The sequence below is a fragment of the Galleria mellonella genome, unplaced genomic scaffold (assembly GCF_026898425.1).
Source record: "Galleria mellonella isolate WM207_F2 unplaced genomic scaffold, CSIRO_AGI_GalMel_v1 utg182, whole genome shotgun sequence".
Classification (NCBI taxonomy): domain Eukaryota; kingdom Metazoa; phylum Arthropoda; class Insecta; order Lepidoptera; family Pyralidae; genus Galleria; species Galleria mellonella.
This window is the reverse complement of record NW_026442023.1, coordinates 86246-106056: the sequence shown is the minus strand read 5'-3', so window position 1 is coordinate 106056 and position 19811 is coordinate 86246. Positions and strand designations below refer to the sequence as shown.

Here is a 19811-nt window from a genome sequence, read left to right as displayed (position 1 = left end):
AAAGGAAAGTTTTGATGTGATTTTTTTATTCTTTTTTTATAGTGATTAGGTAATTATGAGTAGATTAAGTGTTGGTTAAAAATTGACAAATATGTTTTTTTTTTACTCGTTTAATTTCGTAGAATTTTGAAGTGTGGCATAATCGCAACATTCTGGATAAGGTTTGCTCTTGTCCCCTTCGACATATGTCCAGCCTTCGGCTTCTATAATTTTGAAATCAGCACAACTGAAAGAGAGATTTGTTATTAATATATATATACCTGTTTCACGTGGCTTTGCCTGCACGAATCAGTATATAGAATATCCTATATTTTAAATTAGATCCTAGCCTACTTGTGTATCAGGTTTCATTCAAATCTGTCTACCGGTTTAAGCATGATTTAGTAACAAATATATACCTGCACTATGTGTAAGGTACACAAAAAAAGTAAAATACTGTAACAGGATTATTTATCTGTGCATTAATACACTAAAAAAATTGAAATGTATGTAATACTTCTTACTATAAAATAAATAAATAATAATAGAAAATAATGGAGGAACTTGGTACAAAGACCAGAGGTAGACCATTCGAAAGTAGTTCGGATTAAACTATTTAGAGTCATAAATAGAATGTACTTAACTGTATTTTTAAGTACATACAAATGTACGACCGGACTGGAAACCCCATTATTTTAATATTTTGCTTATTAAAAGCTACGTATTCGCCTGGCTTTCAAGTTAGGATGTCTTATCTTATGAGGAACTAAGCAACGAGTATTAGTGGCATAACCCAGAACAATGAAACTGAGTCAATATTTTTCATACCACTGAGGTGGCAGACAAGCATACGTTCCATGTGATGGTAAGCAGTAACCGTTGCCTATGAATGCTTGTAATATCTGGGACCTCTCAGGGAAGAAACCCCTTAATCCCTTTTTTGAAGAACCCCATTTTTTTTTATACAACTTAAAATGGCAAACAAGCTGACGGCCCAACTGATGGAAAGTGGTAACCGTCGCCTATAGACATGAGCAGTACCATGGACATAACAGAGTATACTGTTTCGCCCATAATACCCCCCCTGCGTTGTCATTCCTGAGGACTCAGGTGTTATTCCTCTGTACCCTGTAAATTCACGCCATATCCCACCCTTCAAACCGAAACACAGCCATGCAAACACAACTGCTTCACGGTTGAAACACGAATGGGACAGAGGTATCCAAGCAAACGACTTTTGTACAAAGTCTCTTAAAAACCTCGACAGGGAGCTCATTCCATAATGTGAGAGTTCATGGTAGGAAATATATGTGAAACCGCGCTGTACGCGACCATCTAGGCTTTAAGGTATGGGATTTAACTCCCTGTCGATGGCGAGCTGTTTGAATTTAAACAAATTCGTTTACTAAATTGAATTCGGTGCCTCATTTGCGAAAAATAAAGTGAAGTCCATTATCACGGAGGTAAATAATTTTGAAGTCGGTTCAAATAAAAACATCAAAGGACTTACGTAACTCCCGACATGTTGCCTGAACCATGGCACGTATAATACATACAGCTACCATCGGCTGGAGCATAAGTCTCATTTATCTTCAAGATTTGACCATCGAAATTACACGTTATGGCATCTGAAAGTAATTGAAGCTAATAATTAAAGAGAATAACATGTTAACTAATTTTTGAGTAAGTTTGTTTCTTTTTTAACTCTTAGCGTGCTAACGGTTTAACCGGGGGGAAAGGGATTGTTAGTAATGGAGACTGAGAATCCTATTGCTAGGAATATATCCAACCAGGTCGACCTCCTCGCGGTTCTCCCTGGAAACTATCATGGTTAATTCCTGATGAATTCATTATGATGGGCTAACTAGCCTGTTTTCATTCTCATCTATCACCCTTCACTGGTGCTCCGCCAGCGTATCCCGTTAGCGCAGGCGGGGTTACCATATCATTTTCACCCAATAAAAAAAAAACGGTTTAACCGATCACTATTAAATTTGTATTCTGTAATAAATATTTATTGAAGTCGTTATTTTTCTCTTTAATTTTGAAATCAGGACAACTGAAAGAGATTTGTTATTAATATAATTAGCTGTTTCACGCGGCTTTGCCTGTATGAATTAGTATATAAAGTATCCTATATGTTAAATTAGATCCTAGCCTTTATAATAGATATTACCATCCCTGTTGTATTGATTGTCGTATAGACTCAGCATAGAATATGCCATATCTTTTCCGTGGGTATCATAATAGGCGACTAAGGGAGGGCGAGCGATGGGCAACAGCGTCCCTCTTAAAACATCTCCAATACCTAACTGAGGTTGCCAACCCGCCTGCCAAGCGTGGCAACTACTGACAAAACCCCCCTTATGGGGGAAGTCCCAGTCACGCGGACAGAATCTCTGGTCATCATCATCATTTCAGCCATTACTCTCAAGTTACATGTACTGTTTAAATTATTTTTCAAATTTTCTTATTTTACGCGTTAACAAATCGGTACTTTTACTTCGCATAAGTTTATTTTTGTTCATTAAGAGTAAAACAATAGTATAATAACTTATAGATCGTGTAACTATCCCAATTGTATTAATTTGTTTTAACACCGTGTAGTTGATGCGGCACACAAAACACGAATGAGAACTAGAATCGCGACGCACGCACACACACTCATTTTGGATGAAACTGTTATTATACGAATTGTTTTTCTTTTTCCTTTTTTAAATTTTATATTCTTTTTTTTATATATAAATATTGTGTGTAGTTTCGTTGTTATAATTCTTAATATTTTTTTTTAACCCCTGTATGGGTGTAGTCGCATATTTGTGTAGAATAAAGTTTCTTTCTTCCTTTCTTTCTAGGTATGGCATCGGCCCGAATGTCGAATCAGTGTAACTCCTTTAAAATTTGATCCTTTTTTATTCTCTTGTATTTTTTTTTTATAAAAATGAAACCTAAATTGTGTGCTGATGCGGTTTATAAGATAACGGACTACATGGTATACTTAAATAAATAATTAAACTATAATTACATGCCACAACATGTATTTGTTGTGTAAGTAATAGCCAAAATTTTGTCCACGGACAAATTATCTATCGCGTACGCAGATCTTTCGACGGAAATTAACTTCGTCGTACTGTGATTTTAATTATGATATTTAAACTTGTTGAATTCAGCTTCGAGTTTTAGAGTAAGGAACTTTTTTGGGTATTGTAGTGTTTGGAGACTTTGTATAAAAGTCGATTGCTTGGGTACCTCTGTCCCATTCGTGTTTCAACCGTGAAGCAGTTGTGTTTGCATGGCTGTGTTTCGGTTTGAAGGGTGGGATGTGGCGTGAATTTACTGGGTACAGAGGAATAACACCTGAGTACTCAGGGATGGCAACGCATGGGGGGTATCATGGGCGAAACAGTATACACTGTTATGTCCATGGTACTGCCCATGTCTATAGGCGACGGTTACCACTTTGCATCAGGTGGGCCGCCAGCTTGTTTGCCATTCTAAGTTGTATAAAAAGAAATCCACTTTGGATTATGTTTTGTTTTGATATTTTCTGAACGTACTCTAATTTACTATTGTATTGATTGCCGTGTGGTCCTGGGATACAGTCGGCCACCCTATTCTTTTCCGTGGGTGTCGTAAGAGGCGACTAACAGTACTTAATGGTCGAGTGATAGACAGCAGCGTCCTTTTTAAAACATCGTTGTAATTTACGATGTAATATTATTGTAATGTACGGTGTAATATATGTAGATAGATATATAATTTATTTCCATTACTTACAGCACTGAAATAACATTAAATATTGTTATATATTTAAAAAGAAATAATAACAAAATATATACAAAAAAAAAACAAAGTTCATAAAAGAGGTATAGATTTACGATGTAATGTATGATGTAATGCATGGTATTAAAAATATTGCCTAAAATATTTTTATTGTAAGTTACGGTAGAGGTAATTTCGGTTTGTTAAAGAAATTCGAATAAAAAAATATTTCAATAATAAAAATATGTATATTATTTAAATTTTAATAAATAAATAAATTAATTTTAATAATCCGCATCGTCAGTAGTGAACACAGCAAAGTCGCAGCACATTGGATACGGTTTAGTCTTGATGCCGTCAAACTTCTCCCAGCCTTTTGTTAGTTTTATTACTTTACATCTAAAAGAAAAAAAAAAGAATACATATATTAACTTACATGAATATTTTCTTTTCGGTTGATCGTACTAGTGGATCGTATTTTTTTTAATACATGACAATGGAATGGTAACCCCGCCTGCTCTAACGGTATACGCTGGCGGGTTACCAGTGATGAACGATAGGTGAGAGTGAAAGGGTAGGTCAGTTATCCCACTGTGATGTATACTGCTAGAATTTAGCATGATGGTTTCCAGGGAGGCTACGTTCCTGTTTTGGTTCAGGATGGTGAGGTCATATCGTCATAGTCGTAGAATACTGACGGATCTTTATATGTAATATTTGTCAGATCCGTCAGTATTCTACGACTATGACGATATGTTGTGATTAAAATCATTGGGATCATTTCTGGGACATCATTTCTTGAAAAAACATTTCTTAAGCTAATATTTTAATTTAAAAGTTACAGTTTTATGGACCATTATAAATTAAATTTATAATAATTTTGACTCAAATCTATGAAAGACAAAAATATTTTTATTCAAGTAAACTTAGATTTAAGCATTATTGAATAAACATTTTATTTTTATTATCGCCCATTCGGAACGCAATTTCAGCCAAGAAGAACGAGCAAGAAACAGAACTGCGGGTCTACCATGAAATGAAATTCCGAAATTTCAGATTCAATTTCTTGTTTTTGTTTATACCAAAATCGGACCAATAAATGGAGTTTAACATTTCGTTCGTCATACATCCTATCATAAAAGTCCAAAGGAACAATATTTTAACATTTTTAATATTTCCAAACGGCATGTATTATGTAATTTTAACATCAAATTTGTGTTTCGTTTGGTTCCGAAATTTTGGAAAACATTTCATGGTAGGCTCTCTGTTGCTTTTTTAAAAAGAATAATTATATATAAAAAAAAAATAATTTGTGTGAAAATAAACTACTAAGAATTATGAAATCATAAAATTTCTATTAGAAATTTTGTTGGTCTATAAAAAAAAGGTTTTGCTCTGATATAGAATTGAAATTTTAACATTAGATATGTACCTATTGAGAAATGGCGTCTCAGAATCGTCTCCATTGGAATTCTTTTAAAGGAGTGTTTTGCTAATGTAATTGGATATTAAAATTTGAAAATAAATTCGTCGAAAAACCATGAAAAGGAGTTTTCCACAATACGGGTAGTCTAGCAACTGGATATAAACATGTACATTACTCAGATTTATCTATACAATAAGACATATTTACGAATACAAATATTTGTATTGTGCAGGAATCGAACCTGTAACCATTAGAGAATGAGTCGGGTGATGATTTGAATAGTCATCAATAAATTCATGCTAAAGTTGAAAGTTATCTATAAATATATATATCTATAGTATATATATTATAGTATATATATATATATATATATATATATATATATGTATATATATATATATATATATATATATATATATATATATGACGAAGGGTTTAAAGGATGGGATATGGCAGTTAAATTACAGGGTGTGGATCTATAACAATGTACTCCACACATGTTTTACCATCAACTGGTGAGTATTTCTCATTTAATGGCAACACCATGTTTAAATCTTTAATGTAGCAACCTTCTTGGTTAGCTGAAAGAAAAGACAAAAATGTTTTACTACAACAATTATAATATTATATGAAGGTGTGAATCGGTAATGTGATGATAAGAAGATGGTCCCTGCTGATGTAGGTAGGTTGAGCGTAAAAATCCCAAAAGGCGACATCTAGCGAGTAGGCATGGAATTTTTCATAAGTAACATGTGAAATTACTAATGAAATGTGAACTCTTAAGTAGCAATTGCTATTTCTCTTTATACAGTTATGTTATACAGTACAAGTAGTGCTGCAAATGAAATGAAAAATCGCAGGTTTTAACAGTGATCAGATTTCATTGCGATGAAATGAAATAAAATCACAGTTAAGAGCGAGCAAATAGACTATATCACACTGATCACAAAAATCATTGTTCATATAAATTTTTGTAATTTAAACCTTAGGAAATAAAATTATATAATTATGATTAATGTCTACTAGTAAGTAAGAAAGATTTTTTTTTAAGTCTCAACCTTTTTGATAGCCCATGAATGGATGCAACATTAATGACATAATGCTTTATGACATACAAGTCCCAGTACCCAGCAGTTTCCATACCACATACCCTTTAAACCGAAACACAGCATGCAATTTGGTTGCAAAAATAGTTAAGAAAGAAGTCTCCATGCAGAAAACTTTGTTCAACTTCTAACTCTAGTGACTCTTTTAATTACTGGATAAAATGGGCATTAAATAGGAATTAACTGCAAAAGGTTTAAGTTGATGACGAATAAAACAGCCACCTTGATTAATAAATCAGTATTTTGATTATATTGGGATTATTGATTCATATCTGATTATGATCCTTTATATTATTGAAGTAAATAATATTTTTTTTAAAGCAAAAAATAAATAATCAATAAATAATAAAAAATAAATAAATAATCCATTTCGCATGTTGTGGATACAATATTATTTATTTACAATTTATTACACCATTTATAAAAATAAAAAAAAAAAGTGAATTTTAATTAGAAATGATACAAAGGCCGCCTGATTGCTAAGCAATCTCTTTCAGACAACCTTTGGGTAGAGGACATTGAGAAAAAGACAAAGGGTAGGTGGTGCACTATTATATAAATTCTAATGTATACAAATATATATAAATTGTTATATTTACAAATTAAAATGATGCAACGCAAAAAATGATTTCCATCATGACAACTTTAATAGGAGACCCACACTAGGACAATTTATTCTTACCTTACGAAGAGAAGAGGATCATTAAAATCGGTCAGATTCGACGAAGATAAAAAATACAGTCGAATATAGGATGTCTTCATCCTTAATTAAATAAAAATGTATGGCAGTATTCCAAAACAATAAACCCTAGCTTTATCCTGTTTCGTGCACAGTTGACTTCTAAAGATGAATTCGTTTCAATGAAATTTAATTATAATGTAATCAAATCAAATCAAATCAAATCAAATGTAAACAAACGAACAATTGATCCAATCATAAAACTGTCTGCTTATATTTAATAGTAGTACTGGGAGGGAAAGGGATTGTTAGTAATGGAGTTTGACAGCCCCATTGCTAGCAATATGCCTTATTAGGTCGACCTCCACGTGGTTCTCCCTGGAAACCATCGTGAACAATTCTTGTTGAATTCGTCACGATGGGCTAACTGACGTACTTCATTTCCTCGCCTATCAACCTTCACTGGTGCCCCGCCGGTGTATACCTATAGCGCGGGTGGGGTTACCATTCCATTATCATCCATTAAAAAAATAATAGTAGTACTAATAAAATATTAATTGATTGATTAAATGTTCCGATTACTTAACAATAGAGATGTTCGAATTTACTAATACGACTACTAATTATTCGACTGAGGAAATTATTCGAATTTACCAAATGATTTTCAAATTATTCGACCGCAAATTTTTGGATTCCACTACTAATTTTATTGATTTTAATCGCTAAAATCATTTATTAGTATAGCTACAATCATTCATGTACGAGTAAGTACGAAGGTAACTAATCGCTGGAATGATGAGACTTTTTGCAAATTTTTTAATTGTATATGCACTAAAAATTTGCAACTGTTGATACTGGCTATCAATAAAAAAAATTGTAGTTTATTCACACGTTAAATTATTAGTGCTTTAAATCGAATTACTAATTAGTAGAATAATTTGATTACGAAAATAGTTTATTATTATTTTAGTAGTCGAATTATATTATTAGTATTTTTTTTTATAATACTTAGAATGGCAAACAAGCAGACGGCCCACCTGATGGAAAGTGGTAACCGTCGCCTATAGACATGAGCAGTACCATGGACATAACAGAGTATACTGTTTCACGCATGATACTCCCCATGCGTTGCCATTCCTGAGGATTTAGGTGTTATTCCTCTGTACTCTGTAATTTCACTGCCATATCCCACCCTTCAAACCAAAACACAGCCATGCAAACACAATTGCTTCACGGTTGAAACATGAATGGGACAGAGGTACCCAAGCAAACGACTTTTGTACAAAGTCTCCTTCTGGTATTATATGTACTAAAAATTAGCAATTGTTAACATCAGCTATCAATAAAAAAATTGTAGTTTATTCACATATTAAAGTAGTGAATACAGGGAAAGGGTTTCTTCATTATTAGTGCTTTAAATCGAATTACTAATTAGTAAAATTATTCGAATACGAAAATTAGTATACCACCAATTTAGTAATCGAATTATAATATTAGTAATTACTAATTATTCGAATAACAAAATTATTCGGATTCGCGCATCGTTAGTTAACAATTTCATTTAGAGAGAGAGAGAGTTTCTGTGATAATTTCAATAAAACTTGGTTAACTTTTTATAAAGTTCTATTGAAACTGACTTTAATTACTAATATTCAAATAAGTTACTTTTATTGTTTTATTATGTTTATTTATTGAAATTAGTATTATTGTTTATTACAATTCTTTTATTTCCTTTTAATTACTATAATAATTTTTACAATCTATTTATCACAGTATAAATTCTAACGTTTACAAAATAACTATTTAGATAGGTATTCATATCTTGTTAGCTGTTAGTATGCAGTGAGCAATCTACGTAATAGAAGGAAAAAATTGCACATTGTTACTAATAAGATATACTTATTATATGTCTAGTGGGATTTCCCTCAGTATAGGCACGTTTATTTTTAATATTTTTTTTTAAATAGATGTAGGTAATTGAAATATTGTATATTCGTAATAAAGTACTGAAATCAAACTATAATTTAAAGTCATTTATAATATCGTCATAGTCGTAGAATACTGACGGATCTGACAAATACTATTACATATAAAGATCCGTCAGTATTCTACGACTATGACGATATGACCCCCTATTTATTAAAAACATTAAACCCTTTATAAAACTATTATATTTTAGCTATTGAAATGTTTTGTCCCTTTCTTTTACACTAATCTCTCAATTTGAAAGACAGTGATAATATACTCTAATAGTAAAAAATGGTTTGTAGGACGTTTTAACTTTATTAAGGGGGTTTAATGTTTAAAAATCAATAATTTAATATTTTTGTTTAATTAATGAATATTTTTGTGGAAGTACAAGGAAATACATGATTAATTAATAGTATATCTGAGTATCATATGCTTTATTTGAGAAATGATTAACTCTCCATACAAAAATTCATTTCCTATTTTTTTTTATACAACTTAGAATGGCAAACAAGCTGACAGCCCACCTGATGGAAAGCGGTAACCGTCGCCTATAGACATGAGCAGTACCATGGACATAACAGAGTACACTGTTTCACCCATGATACCCCCATGTGTTGCCATTCCTGAAGACTCAGATGTTATTCCTCTGTACCCAGTAAATTCACGCCATATATATGGGCGTAAAAAGTTATATAGATAGACAGACTAAACAAACATAATAAACATAATACCAGAAGTTGTACACTTGACAGGCAAGTTGACAATTTTTAGGTTAACACAGGCTTTGTTGATGCTTTAATATGGACGCTGCTGTCCATCCTTCGGCTATTAAGTTCTTTTAATCGCCTCTTACGACACCCACGGGAAAGGAATGGGGGATCCATTCTATGCCAAGATTATACGGCGTGCCGTATTAGTAATATGTCCGAATTAGTAACTATATTATCAAAGTATTATATTATGGAGCAAGTAGCTTGCTTTTTAAATATTGTTTTTTTACAATGCAAGGTAAAATTTAGCAGTTCAGTGGTAGATCCGAGAGCTTTGGAAGTTTGAAAGAAAACAAATAAAAGTTTGAAAGGTACTGTCTGTTTTAGTAATTTACATAAAAGGTCAAGTGTGTGTCGTCGGTAGGGGAGGTAAAATGTTAAGCAAATTTCGATCGCAAGTAGGTATTACGTAGTATGTTGTGTTTAAATGACACTTGGTGAAAATGTAAATTAAATTATAAATTATAATTAAAATATTAAAAAAATCGTAACATTTTTTTATATCACTATGGTGGCAAACAAGCATACGGCCCGTCTGATGGTAAACAGAGTTACTGTAGCCTATGGACGTGACACCAAGGGTGTAACGAGCGCGTTGTTGACCCTTGAGAAACTTTAATGTAACCTTAATCTTTATGAAGAACCCCACGCTGTATTTTCTAGAGAAAGCCTCGGCAGGATGATCATTTCACAACCTGAGTGCTCGCGGTAGGAAACTCCTTTGAAACCGCACTGTACGTGATCTTTCTAGTTCTAAAGTGTAAGGATTTATTTCTTGCCGATAGCGACCGATACGATGGTGAAAGGTGGCTGTAGGCATCATAGTTGACGTTGAAGAGTTATTCAGAGCACAATCCGTTGTACAGGCGGTAGAAGATGCAAAGAGAGGCAAAGTCTCGTCTTAAATTAAGAGCTCGATAACGTTTGTTAACCTGTCTACTGATATACTGTATTGGTACAGATAAGAAGTTATCTAATTTATTGAACATTTAAATTTGTTATTATTCTCATTTGTGTTTTATCAAAACTTGATTGGGTCATTTACAGCCGGACCTCTGCCCAATTTCAGTGGATCTTTCAACTGTGCTTTCAATTTCAAATCCCCAGAAAAGTTGATGTATTGTTTTTAATAACAAAGGGGGTAAACGAGCATACAGCTCACTTGATCATAAGTGACTACCGCTCAAGATCACCCGCATGGGGAAGGAGATTGTTGGCAATGGGGTTTGATAGCCTCATTGCTAGCAATATGCCCTATTAGGTCGACGTCCACGTGGTTCCCCCTGGAAACCATCATAAACAGTTCTTGTTGAATTTGTTACGATGGGCTAACTGACCTGCTTCATCCTCACCTATCATCCTTCGCTGGTGCCCCGCCGGTGTATCCCGATAGTGCGGGTGGGGTTACCATAAAATTATCATCCATAAAAAAAAAGATCACCCGTAACACCAGAGGCATTGCAAGTGTGGTGCTGATTTTTAAAAAGGAATATGCTCTTTTGAAGTCCGGATTCGTTTTAGGTCGTCGTTCGTTTGAGGTTCGGATGTCCCCGAATTATAGAAGGAATCTTTTATAAAAAAATATAACTGATAACATTAACTTTTCTAAAGACTCGAAATCAAAAAACAGTCACCGAAATTAGATACAATTCTTGCTTGCTGAACACCATCCGGTCACTTTTTCGTTAAGGTTTGTGGAAACAAACTGTTTTGCTTAAGTTACTGACCTGACTCAGCTGGCTTTACTACCGGTGGAATTTGTCTTGCTTCACACAATCCTGTGATCACCACCATCAGATAACACAGAAAAACAGACATTTTAAACATTGTTATTGCATATACTGCCTTGAACTTGTAAATGACTAAACGACATTAAAACTGGTATCTCCTTATATACCTCTATGCAACTAAGTTACCTAACAGGAAAATGACCACGTGCAATTTAAACGAATTGATGCAAGTCCATTGATGGTTTTATTATGCTTTTGTTGTATGATTCTAAATATAGCTAGTAATGGATATGAATTAAATTATTGAGTACCGAACTAAGATTGCAGAATCGTAGTTCATCGTTGGAATAATAACTTAAGAAACAAGTATTCGTATCGTTTAAAATAAACTAAATCAAACTAATACAATAAAATTGTATCTGGAAGGTGTTTGTACATTTTTCTTAAAAACACAGGGGAAAACGAGCATGCGGCTCACCTGATGGTAAGTGACTACCGCCGCCCATGATCACTCATAACACCAACGGCAATGCAGGAGGTCTGCCGCCTTTTTAAAAAGGAATATGCTTTTATCTTTAAGGTTTTTTTTTGATGAATGAAAATGGTATGGTAACCCCGCTTGCGCTAACGGGATACGCTGGCGGAGCACCAGTGAAGAGTGATAGATGAGAATAAAAACAGGCCAGTTAGCCCATCATGATGAATTCATCAGGAATTAACCATGATGGTTTCCAGGGGGAACCGCGAGGAGGTCGACCTGGTTGGGTATATTGCTAGCAATGGGATTCTCAGTCTCTATTACTAACAACCCCTTTCCCCCCTATCTTGAAGGTTATGTTGTCGTATCGGTTCGGAAATACTGCTGATGGAAGTTGATTCCAAAGTGTGGTTGTGCGTGATAGAAAGTACCTTGTATGGGAGATATTTAACAAGCAAATATATATCATGAGCGATCTTAATAAGATCAATAAAAGTCAAAGCACTAGTTTTAAAAGTAATTTCGGTTGTATATTATTTCTGGTGTCATGCACAAACTAAGTACTATATCAAATTGTGTTCTGGAAGGTGTAATTTAAATACTGGTATACGTTTTATTTTGACGTCAGGCAGGTGGCCGGTCGTAAAACTAAAAACCAAATCTTTTTGTAATACGGATAAAATCATATTACGCCGATCCCAAACGATTGGGATAAGGGTAGGAAGATGATGATGATACGTTTTATTTTGAAGTTGATTATGTTGGATTTCCTACTTCACAAATCCACTCGTACGAAGTAGTGGGCTGAACGCTAGTGAGTAAAATATAAATAAAACGAACTCGTGTTAAGAAAAATACATGTGAAAGTAAATAAATAAACAGTCATAATTACGTTGATACGCATTTATTCAGTAAGTTAAGTAGGTAACCAATTTTATTATCACTTATCAAATTTCTACCAGAGGGAGACTTTGTACAAAAGTCGATTGCTTGAGTACCTCTGTCCCATTCGTGTTTCAACCGTGAAGCAGTTGTGTTTGCATGGCTGTGTTTCGGTTTAAAGGGTGGGATATGGCGTGAATTTACTGGGTACAGAGGAATAACACCTGAGTCCTCAGGAATGGCAACGCATGGGGGGTATCGTGGGCGAAACAGTATACTCTGTTATGTCCATGGTACTGCTCATGTTACATAGGCGACGGTTACCACTTTCCATCAGGTGGGCCGTCAGCTTGTTTGCCATTCTAAGTTGTATAAAAAAAAAATACAAATAATTTAGTCAAGTGTAGTTTTTTTTTCTCTTTGGTAATATCTAAAGTTTAATATACAGAGGCTAAGTGCGGAAAATGGAGGTGTATTTACATTACATTACGAGTACATTACATTACAAGTTTAATATACAAAAATAAACCATCTTCTATTATGGCAAAATCCGTTATTTTTATTTAAAAATAAATGTACTGAATATTTTTGATAAAATATCTACGGAATCAGTCTGTAAGTTAAAGTCTTTCTGATAAAAAACTAATTTTCCAAATTGGTTTATAATCAACGGATTTATATAACGGAGGTAACACACATAAAAAAATACAATCGAATTGAGAACCCTCTAGTTTTGAAGTCGGTTGAAAACACAATGTGTTATAAATAGATACCTATTTGTTATTTTTTTTACATTGTTGTTTTGATATAAAGACATACCAATATATTTTTATTTGAGTATAAAAAAAATATATAATTTACGCAAGTCGGTTCACATTCCTGTACATCGTCAGACACTATGAAGGTGACTTGTAGAACTTGTTACTATCCTTGAATAAAAAGGTAATTATTGTAATAGGTTATAGGCATACAATATAGATAGAGCATAGAGCCTCAAAAACGGGTCAACTCTTTGACAACTAATTGTCAAATTAGCTGACTCGTTTTTTTTATCATTGTTCTATGTACTTACACATACAATGTATCATAACGTATCTGTATTTAATTATTTAATAAATAATATATGTATTTATGCATTAAAAAGATGCAGAATTTATATGACAAAATAAATATAGAAGTTATAAAGGAATCAATCATAACTATCACGAAAAATTTTATGAAAAACTTGACATGTTTTTTTCAAACCATTTGTATGGAGACACTCTATCTATGTAATTCAAGGTTATATAGATTTATTTTTCTAACACAGAAGGACTAACTAACTTAGTAATAATTATGCAATTAGCAATCTGGCCACCCATAAAAATCTTATCTGTTATGTATCTATCATCTTGCGTAAATAACGCCATCTATCGGAGACATTAACATTTATAAAGTCATTATTTTTATTGATTGTGTAACTATGTTGAATGCAACATAATTACACAATGATTTCACATATCATCATATCATACCAGCTGTTAACTGTCCACTGCTGAACATAGGCCTTACTCATAAGGTAAAGACTTTGCCAGTAGTTACCCCCACGCCTGACTGAACACCCATAATAAGTAGTTTTTTTTAATTGAATAAAAATTGAATGGTGACCCCGCCTGCGCTAACGGGATACGCTGGCGGGGCACCAGTGAAGGGTGATCGATGAGGATGAAAACAGGCCAGTTAGCCTATCATGATGAATTCATCTGGAATTAATCATGATAGTTTCCAGGGGGAACCGCGAGGAGGTCGACCTGGTTGGGTATATTGCTAGAAATGGGATTTTTAGTCTCCATTACTAACAATTCCTTTCCCCCCATAATAAGTAGTTACCACGTCTGACAGGTGGGTTGGCAACCGCAGTTAGGATTTAATAATGTTTTTTTAATAGGTGAAAATGGCATGGTAACCCCGCCTGCACTATCGGTATACGCTGGCGGGGCACCAGTGAGGGATGATAGGTGATGATGAAAAGGCAATTTAGTTAGCTCATCGTGGCGAATTCAACGATAAATTAGTCACGATAGTTTCCAGGGGACTTTTGGAAAGGTGGAGTTTGATTTGATGGGCAATGGAGACTAATCTCCCCATTACTAACAATCCCTTCCTCCCGACCTCTGGTGAAGTTGTAACAGGCATGCTACTGCCCATCTCTAGCCTATTAAAATCTCTTACTTGCCTCTTATGACACCCACAGCAAAGGAAGGCGTGACGCATTCTATGCCGAAACCACACGGTAAATACTGATGACATATGTAAATATTGATGACTGTAATGACAAAATTTTAGATGTAGTAATATTCACAATTATTTTAATGAATTACAAAAAAAAAATAGGTTGATAATACAACATATTTTTTTAAAATTATAATAATCTTGTAATAGCTGACTTTTGTCAGATTAATCGTTGTTTTAATTACCTATATTTACTATACATATTAACATATATACACTATATTAACATATAGGTATGTCGTAAACTTTGACAATGATTGATCACAGTATAAAAAAGGAAAGGAATAATAAGAGATAAATGCTACACAAGTATACCTATCGCCTGGTTCTCAATTCAGAATACCCCGTGTAATGAGGAACCAGGCAGAGACCATATTGGTACACAATCCAGATCACCCAGATTCGGGCAAATTTAGAAGAAATCGTTTCTCTTAATTGGCTTGATGCCGAGACCTCAAAATACTAAGCAATGTGGTTACCACTGACAATTGTTTGAAACTCGACACGTTCATCTTGACGGATATCATCTATGCCACAATTTCTCCCAATTTTTTTTATCACCACCTACTTTGTCAATATGTTTTTCTACAGTCTTCCATCAGGCTCTTCTTTCCTACTGGGCACGCTGGGCACGTGCCCAGGGTTTCGCGATGGATTGGGGTCTCTATCAGTCTAGTCCTTACTCCATTATAATTTCCATTTAATACTATGGTTATAGGGGCCCCATTATGGTAATGTGCCCAGGGCCCCTAGTAGGTGAAAAACGGCCATGTTTCTCATCTCAATTTTATTTACAATCTGTCTTTTATAGATTTTCTTTTTTAATCTTCTCACATTCCCATCTGTGCTACCTGAGTATCGAATGATCTAGTCTCTCGCCCTCTAATTTTCTCTGGCTCATTTACTGCTGCTTTAAAAGTCTCAAACGTTGGGAACCTATAATCTATGTGATCTTAAAACAACATTTTTTACGAAGACACATTATTATTATTACACAATTCACTAATATTATATAAATAACTACCTATATTCGCATTGGCAATTAAGAACAGTTTGTGTGGAAAAAAAAGTAAAATAGCGTTTTCACTTTTCAATTTTTTCTACTCATAAGAACCGTTCATTGAATATTTAAAAATAAAATAAGCTGAACTGGTCTGGGCGTTCTCGAGTTTTCTCGCTATTCTATTCGTTTAGCAATACAGCAAGTGATTCAATTTTATTCATAAATAGTTTACAGTATTAGGCATTGAAAAAACTCCTTTCACACATAAGTCCTCCATTACGACTTTTCAAATCATCTATACTTCTTAATACGTTTTGTAACTCTTCAAACTTGGGCACAGTTTTCAAGAATAAATTGGCCGTGTTCGGTTCAGATGGAGTGTATGTCGTACCAATTTGTCGTTCATAATGTACGAAATAATTATCGTTTATCGATCGAAACACTATATGCTCTTTAAAATGACCATCACAAATACATTTGGAACGTAACGCTTCACTGACATCTTGTGAGGATTCCACAACCACAACAGGGAATACCATCGTTTCGTTTTGAGCGATATTTTTGAACGAAAACACATATACGTTTTCTGTATCCTCGCAGTAGCATTCGGTGCTGTTATGTTTCGATATTTCATACCATTCGCATATAGGTATGAGTACTGAATTAGGAAAGGTGATCACAGGTAACCATTTTCCAAAGAACAGCTCCACATTTTTATTTCCATAGACACCATAAAGCAATATTGCAAATAATAGAGTAGTTAACATTTTTTTCTCTTTTTTTCGTATGTTATTTTTTTCTTTACATTGAAAAACTATTTCTTTCTTTCGTATTATGATATGTTAATTGGATTTTTTTTTAATTTTGATAATTTAAAACAGGATGTATGATGATGTTTAGTATGCACAGAGTAATAACAAATGATATAATTAGGACGTGAGCTAACCTTTTAACACTTTGCCATTATTGACCTGTGTTGTAGATAATCTTTCTTACCCTCAGATAAATATGTACATAAGTTGTATGAAATGATAACTATTTTATTATACAATTAACTATGCTCACGACGTTGTCTTACCACGGTCGCGGGTTTGATCCTTGCACAATACAAATATTTGTATTTATGTGTTTGTACGTTTGTATTGGTCTAAATGATTTAGATATATGATTAAATTAATTATTATATAAAAAGTATTTAAATATGTCTATCAATTATCTATTTTCTTCATTTATTTAAGTATATACTGCTCACTTCACTTATAGGTGCATGAAAAGTATAAATGCGTCATGTAAGTTCATTTTACAAACTTAAAAATTGTAAACAACATTTACAAAAACTATCTATCATTAAATATATCACAATCTGTTTGCTGGGCAATCAGAGAAATGAGCAGAGAAATAGTTTAGTTACTGTAGTACTTTGTAATAGTAATAATAATAATAATAGGAATTGTTACTGTATTTACGAAGTTAGTTTAGTTAATTCCTTATTACGGGACTAGATGGCGTTGTATAACATGTCCTGTAGTATTTACTCATATGTACTTATATATATTTATAAATAAAAATACAACACCAGAAAGTCTTATTTATAATTACTCTAAATAAGATCAATTTATTTAAATATATCTATGCTTTATTTAATTTATGCAGGTCCGTATTCACAGTAATGAATCAAAACATCTTTCCAGGAACACGTTTAGGTGCATTGCCAATAGTTCCGTTCTAAATAGAATACAAGATTGAACGAGTAATCAAGTGCTTACTGAGTGTTGCCAGATTGGATAATTTGGGCTCAATTGTGGGTAAAATATTAAAACGCAATATTCGAGATTTTTTTTTGTTTTATTTCAATGTATTTTTAAGAGTATTTGTTCTCTCCTTATAAATTATATATTATATTTATCCTAAAGTTAGATTAATCCTAGATAGATTCACTATTAGATTAGATTCATTCATAGTGGTAGAATTATAAAGGTTATCACTTTAAAATAAAAGGGCCTAGGTATTTGAAGACTACATTCAACATCATTAGCGTATGAATCATGTAAAAAGTTTGTTAATTCTTTTGTGTCTCGGGGGGTACGTAAGCCCGTCGTTTAGTAAGGTCAGAGACTTTCGGGTACAGCGAAGGTGATCTAATTATTATTACCAGAGGGTAGTAGTAGCAATAATATTTAACATTATTATCATATCAACTGTTAATTGCCCAACGCTGAACATAGGCTTCCCCTTGAGAGGTATTTCCAGTAGTTGCCATTGTTGGCAGGCGGATTGGTAACTGCAATTAGCTTTTTGTTTTTAATGCATGATAATGGAATGGTGGCCCCGCCTGCACTAATGGTACACGATGGTGGGGCAACAGTGAGGGATGATAGGTGAGAATGAAAAGTAGGTCAGTTAGCCCACCGTGATGAATACATAGAGAATCCAGCATGATGGTTTTCAGGGGTACCACATGGAGGTCAACCTGACAGGATATATTGGTAGTAATGGGACTGGTAGTTCGCATTACTGATATTCCCTCCCCTCCACTGCAATTAAGTTAGGTTAATAATAAAAGTAGCTTTTTGCCAGCTTCTTCGTACACGTGGTTATTAAAAGTAAGAAAATTAATTAATTTGACCACTTTTAGATGGCGTATCGAGATAAAACATATACTGGTTGTTAAATTAGGTCCTCAGGTACACAAACCGCAGTGGAAACCGCATTAAATTTAAACTATTTATAATCACTCTTCTTCATCCAAAGGTTGCCTGGAAAAGATCGCTTATAGCGATAAGGTCGCCCATTGTTCTCTCATTGTGATAATTTCTTGTAATTGTTTATATTTATAATAAGTTTACTATTGCAATCTTTTGGAGGAAACAATAAAGAGTATCTATCTATCTGTTTATCTATCTATATATCAATTAGTATTAATGTTTTTTGCGTGATACCGATACAAACACACTGAAAATTTTTAAAAGTTTTTGTTTGACTCCTACTACTTTTACTCTATAACCTCTTATATTCATCATCTCAGCCATTATTTGCTTACTGCTGGAAATAGACATCCCCTATAGACTGCCATAAGGAAAGCTACCAACATCCACTTCTCCCTGCAATGCATTTGTGGTCTTCATTACAACTAGTGGGAGGTCGTCCCACACTGCGTTTGTCCGTACAGGATGACCAGTCAAGAATCTTTCTTCCTTTTCTCGAGTTATGTGATCAGCCCATTGCCGCTTTAACTTGCTTGTCCTTCTTATATTATTATTTTTTTTAATATTAAACATCGCCCAGTTACAATTTTATTATATTAATAAGATAGGAATGAAAAATAATTAAAATTTGGGGAGATATAAAACTTTGCATGTGGCAACCCTGGAGCTTAGTTACCGTAAATGTAGACCGTCTGACGTTTGCGAACTATACAAGTCCGACGTCGCCGTTCTATTTAGTCTGCCAGTGTATCTTCTGATATCTCTTTAGAACAAACGATCTCAGAACAGAATATCTTTCGGGGCTAATAACATAAATTGTTATTTTACTAACAACATAAATGTGTTTGTTTGTTAACTTCAGTTCAATTAATTGTTATAAAATTTGACATATGTATATATTTTATTCGAGATGGAGAGAGGTAATTTCTGACCCGGTCAATCAATATGCTTTGGTCAAGCGGGAGAAGTCGTAGGGAAAACTAGTATTATAAATGTAAAAGTGGGTGTATTTTTGTTATCTCTTAGCGCCTTAGTTAACGAATCGTAAT

At 33.6% G+C, this 19811-nt stretch overlaps 1 protein-coding gene and 1 long non-coding RNA gene across 2 annotated transcripts; both read right to left on the bottom strand.

Annotated features, from left to right (window-relative positions):
- Positions 1-17: 17 nt before the first annotated feature.
- LOC113512893 (uncharacterized) lies at positions 18-11582 on the bottom strand. The gene is made up of 3 exons (XM_026896851.3): positions 11421-11582; positions 1490-1607; positions 18-226 (listed from the first exon to the last, which is right to left on the bottom strand). Exons 1-3 carry the CDS (start codon positions 11518-11520, stop codon positions 103-105), a joined length of 342 nt encoding a protein of 113 aa, XP_026752652.2. The 5' UTR covers positions 11521-11582; the 3' UTR covers positions 18-102.
- On the bottom strand, positions 3970-5477 carry LOC128200379 (uncharacterized). The gene is made up of 2 exons (XR_008252696.1): positions 5174-5477; positions 3970-4140 (listed from the first exon to the last, which is right to left on the bottom strand). It is a non-coding gene; the product is annotated as an uncharacterized LOC128200379 (long non-coding RNA).
- Positions 11583-19811: the final 8229 nt, after the last annotated feature.

Excerpts from the sequence above, each read along its gene's own strand:
- LOC113512893 (XM_026896851.3), bottom strand. The coding sequence starts at position 11,520 with ATGTTTAAAATGTCTGTTTTTCTGTGTTATCTGATGGTGGTGATCACA. Across the intron at positions 1,608-11,420 it reads AGTAAAGCCAGCTGAGTCAG|ATGCCATAACGTGTAATTTC; the intron begins GTCAGTAACTTA and ends AATTACTTTCAG. Across the intron at positions 227-1,489 it reads GGCAACATGTCGGGAGTTAC|TTGTGCTGATTTCAAAATTA; the intron begins GTAAGTCCTTTG and ends TCTCTCTTTCAG.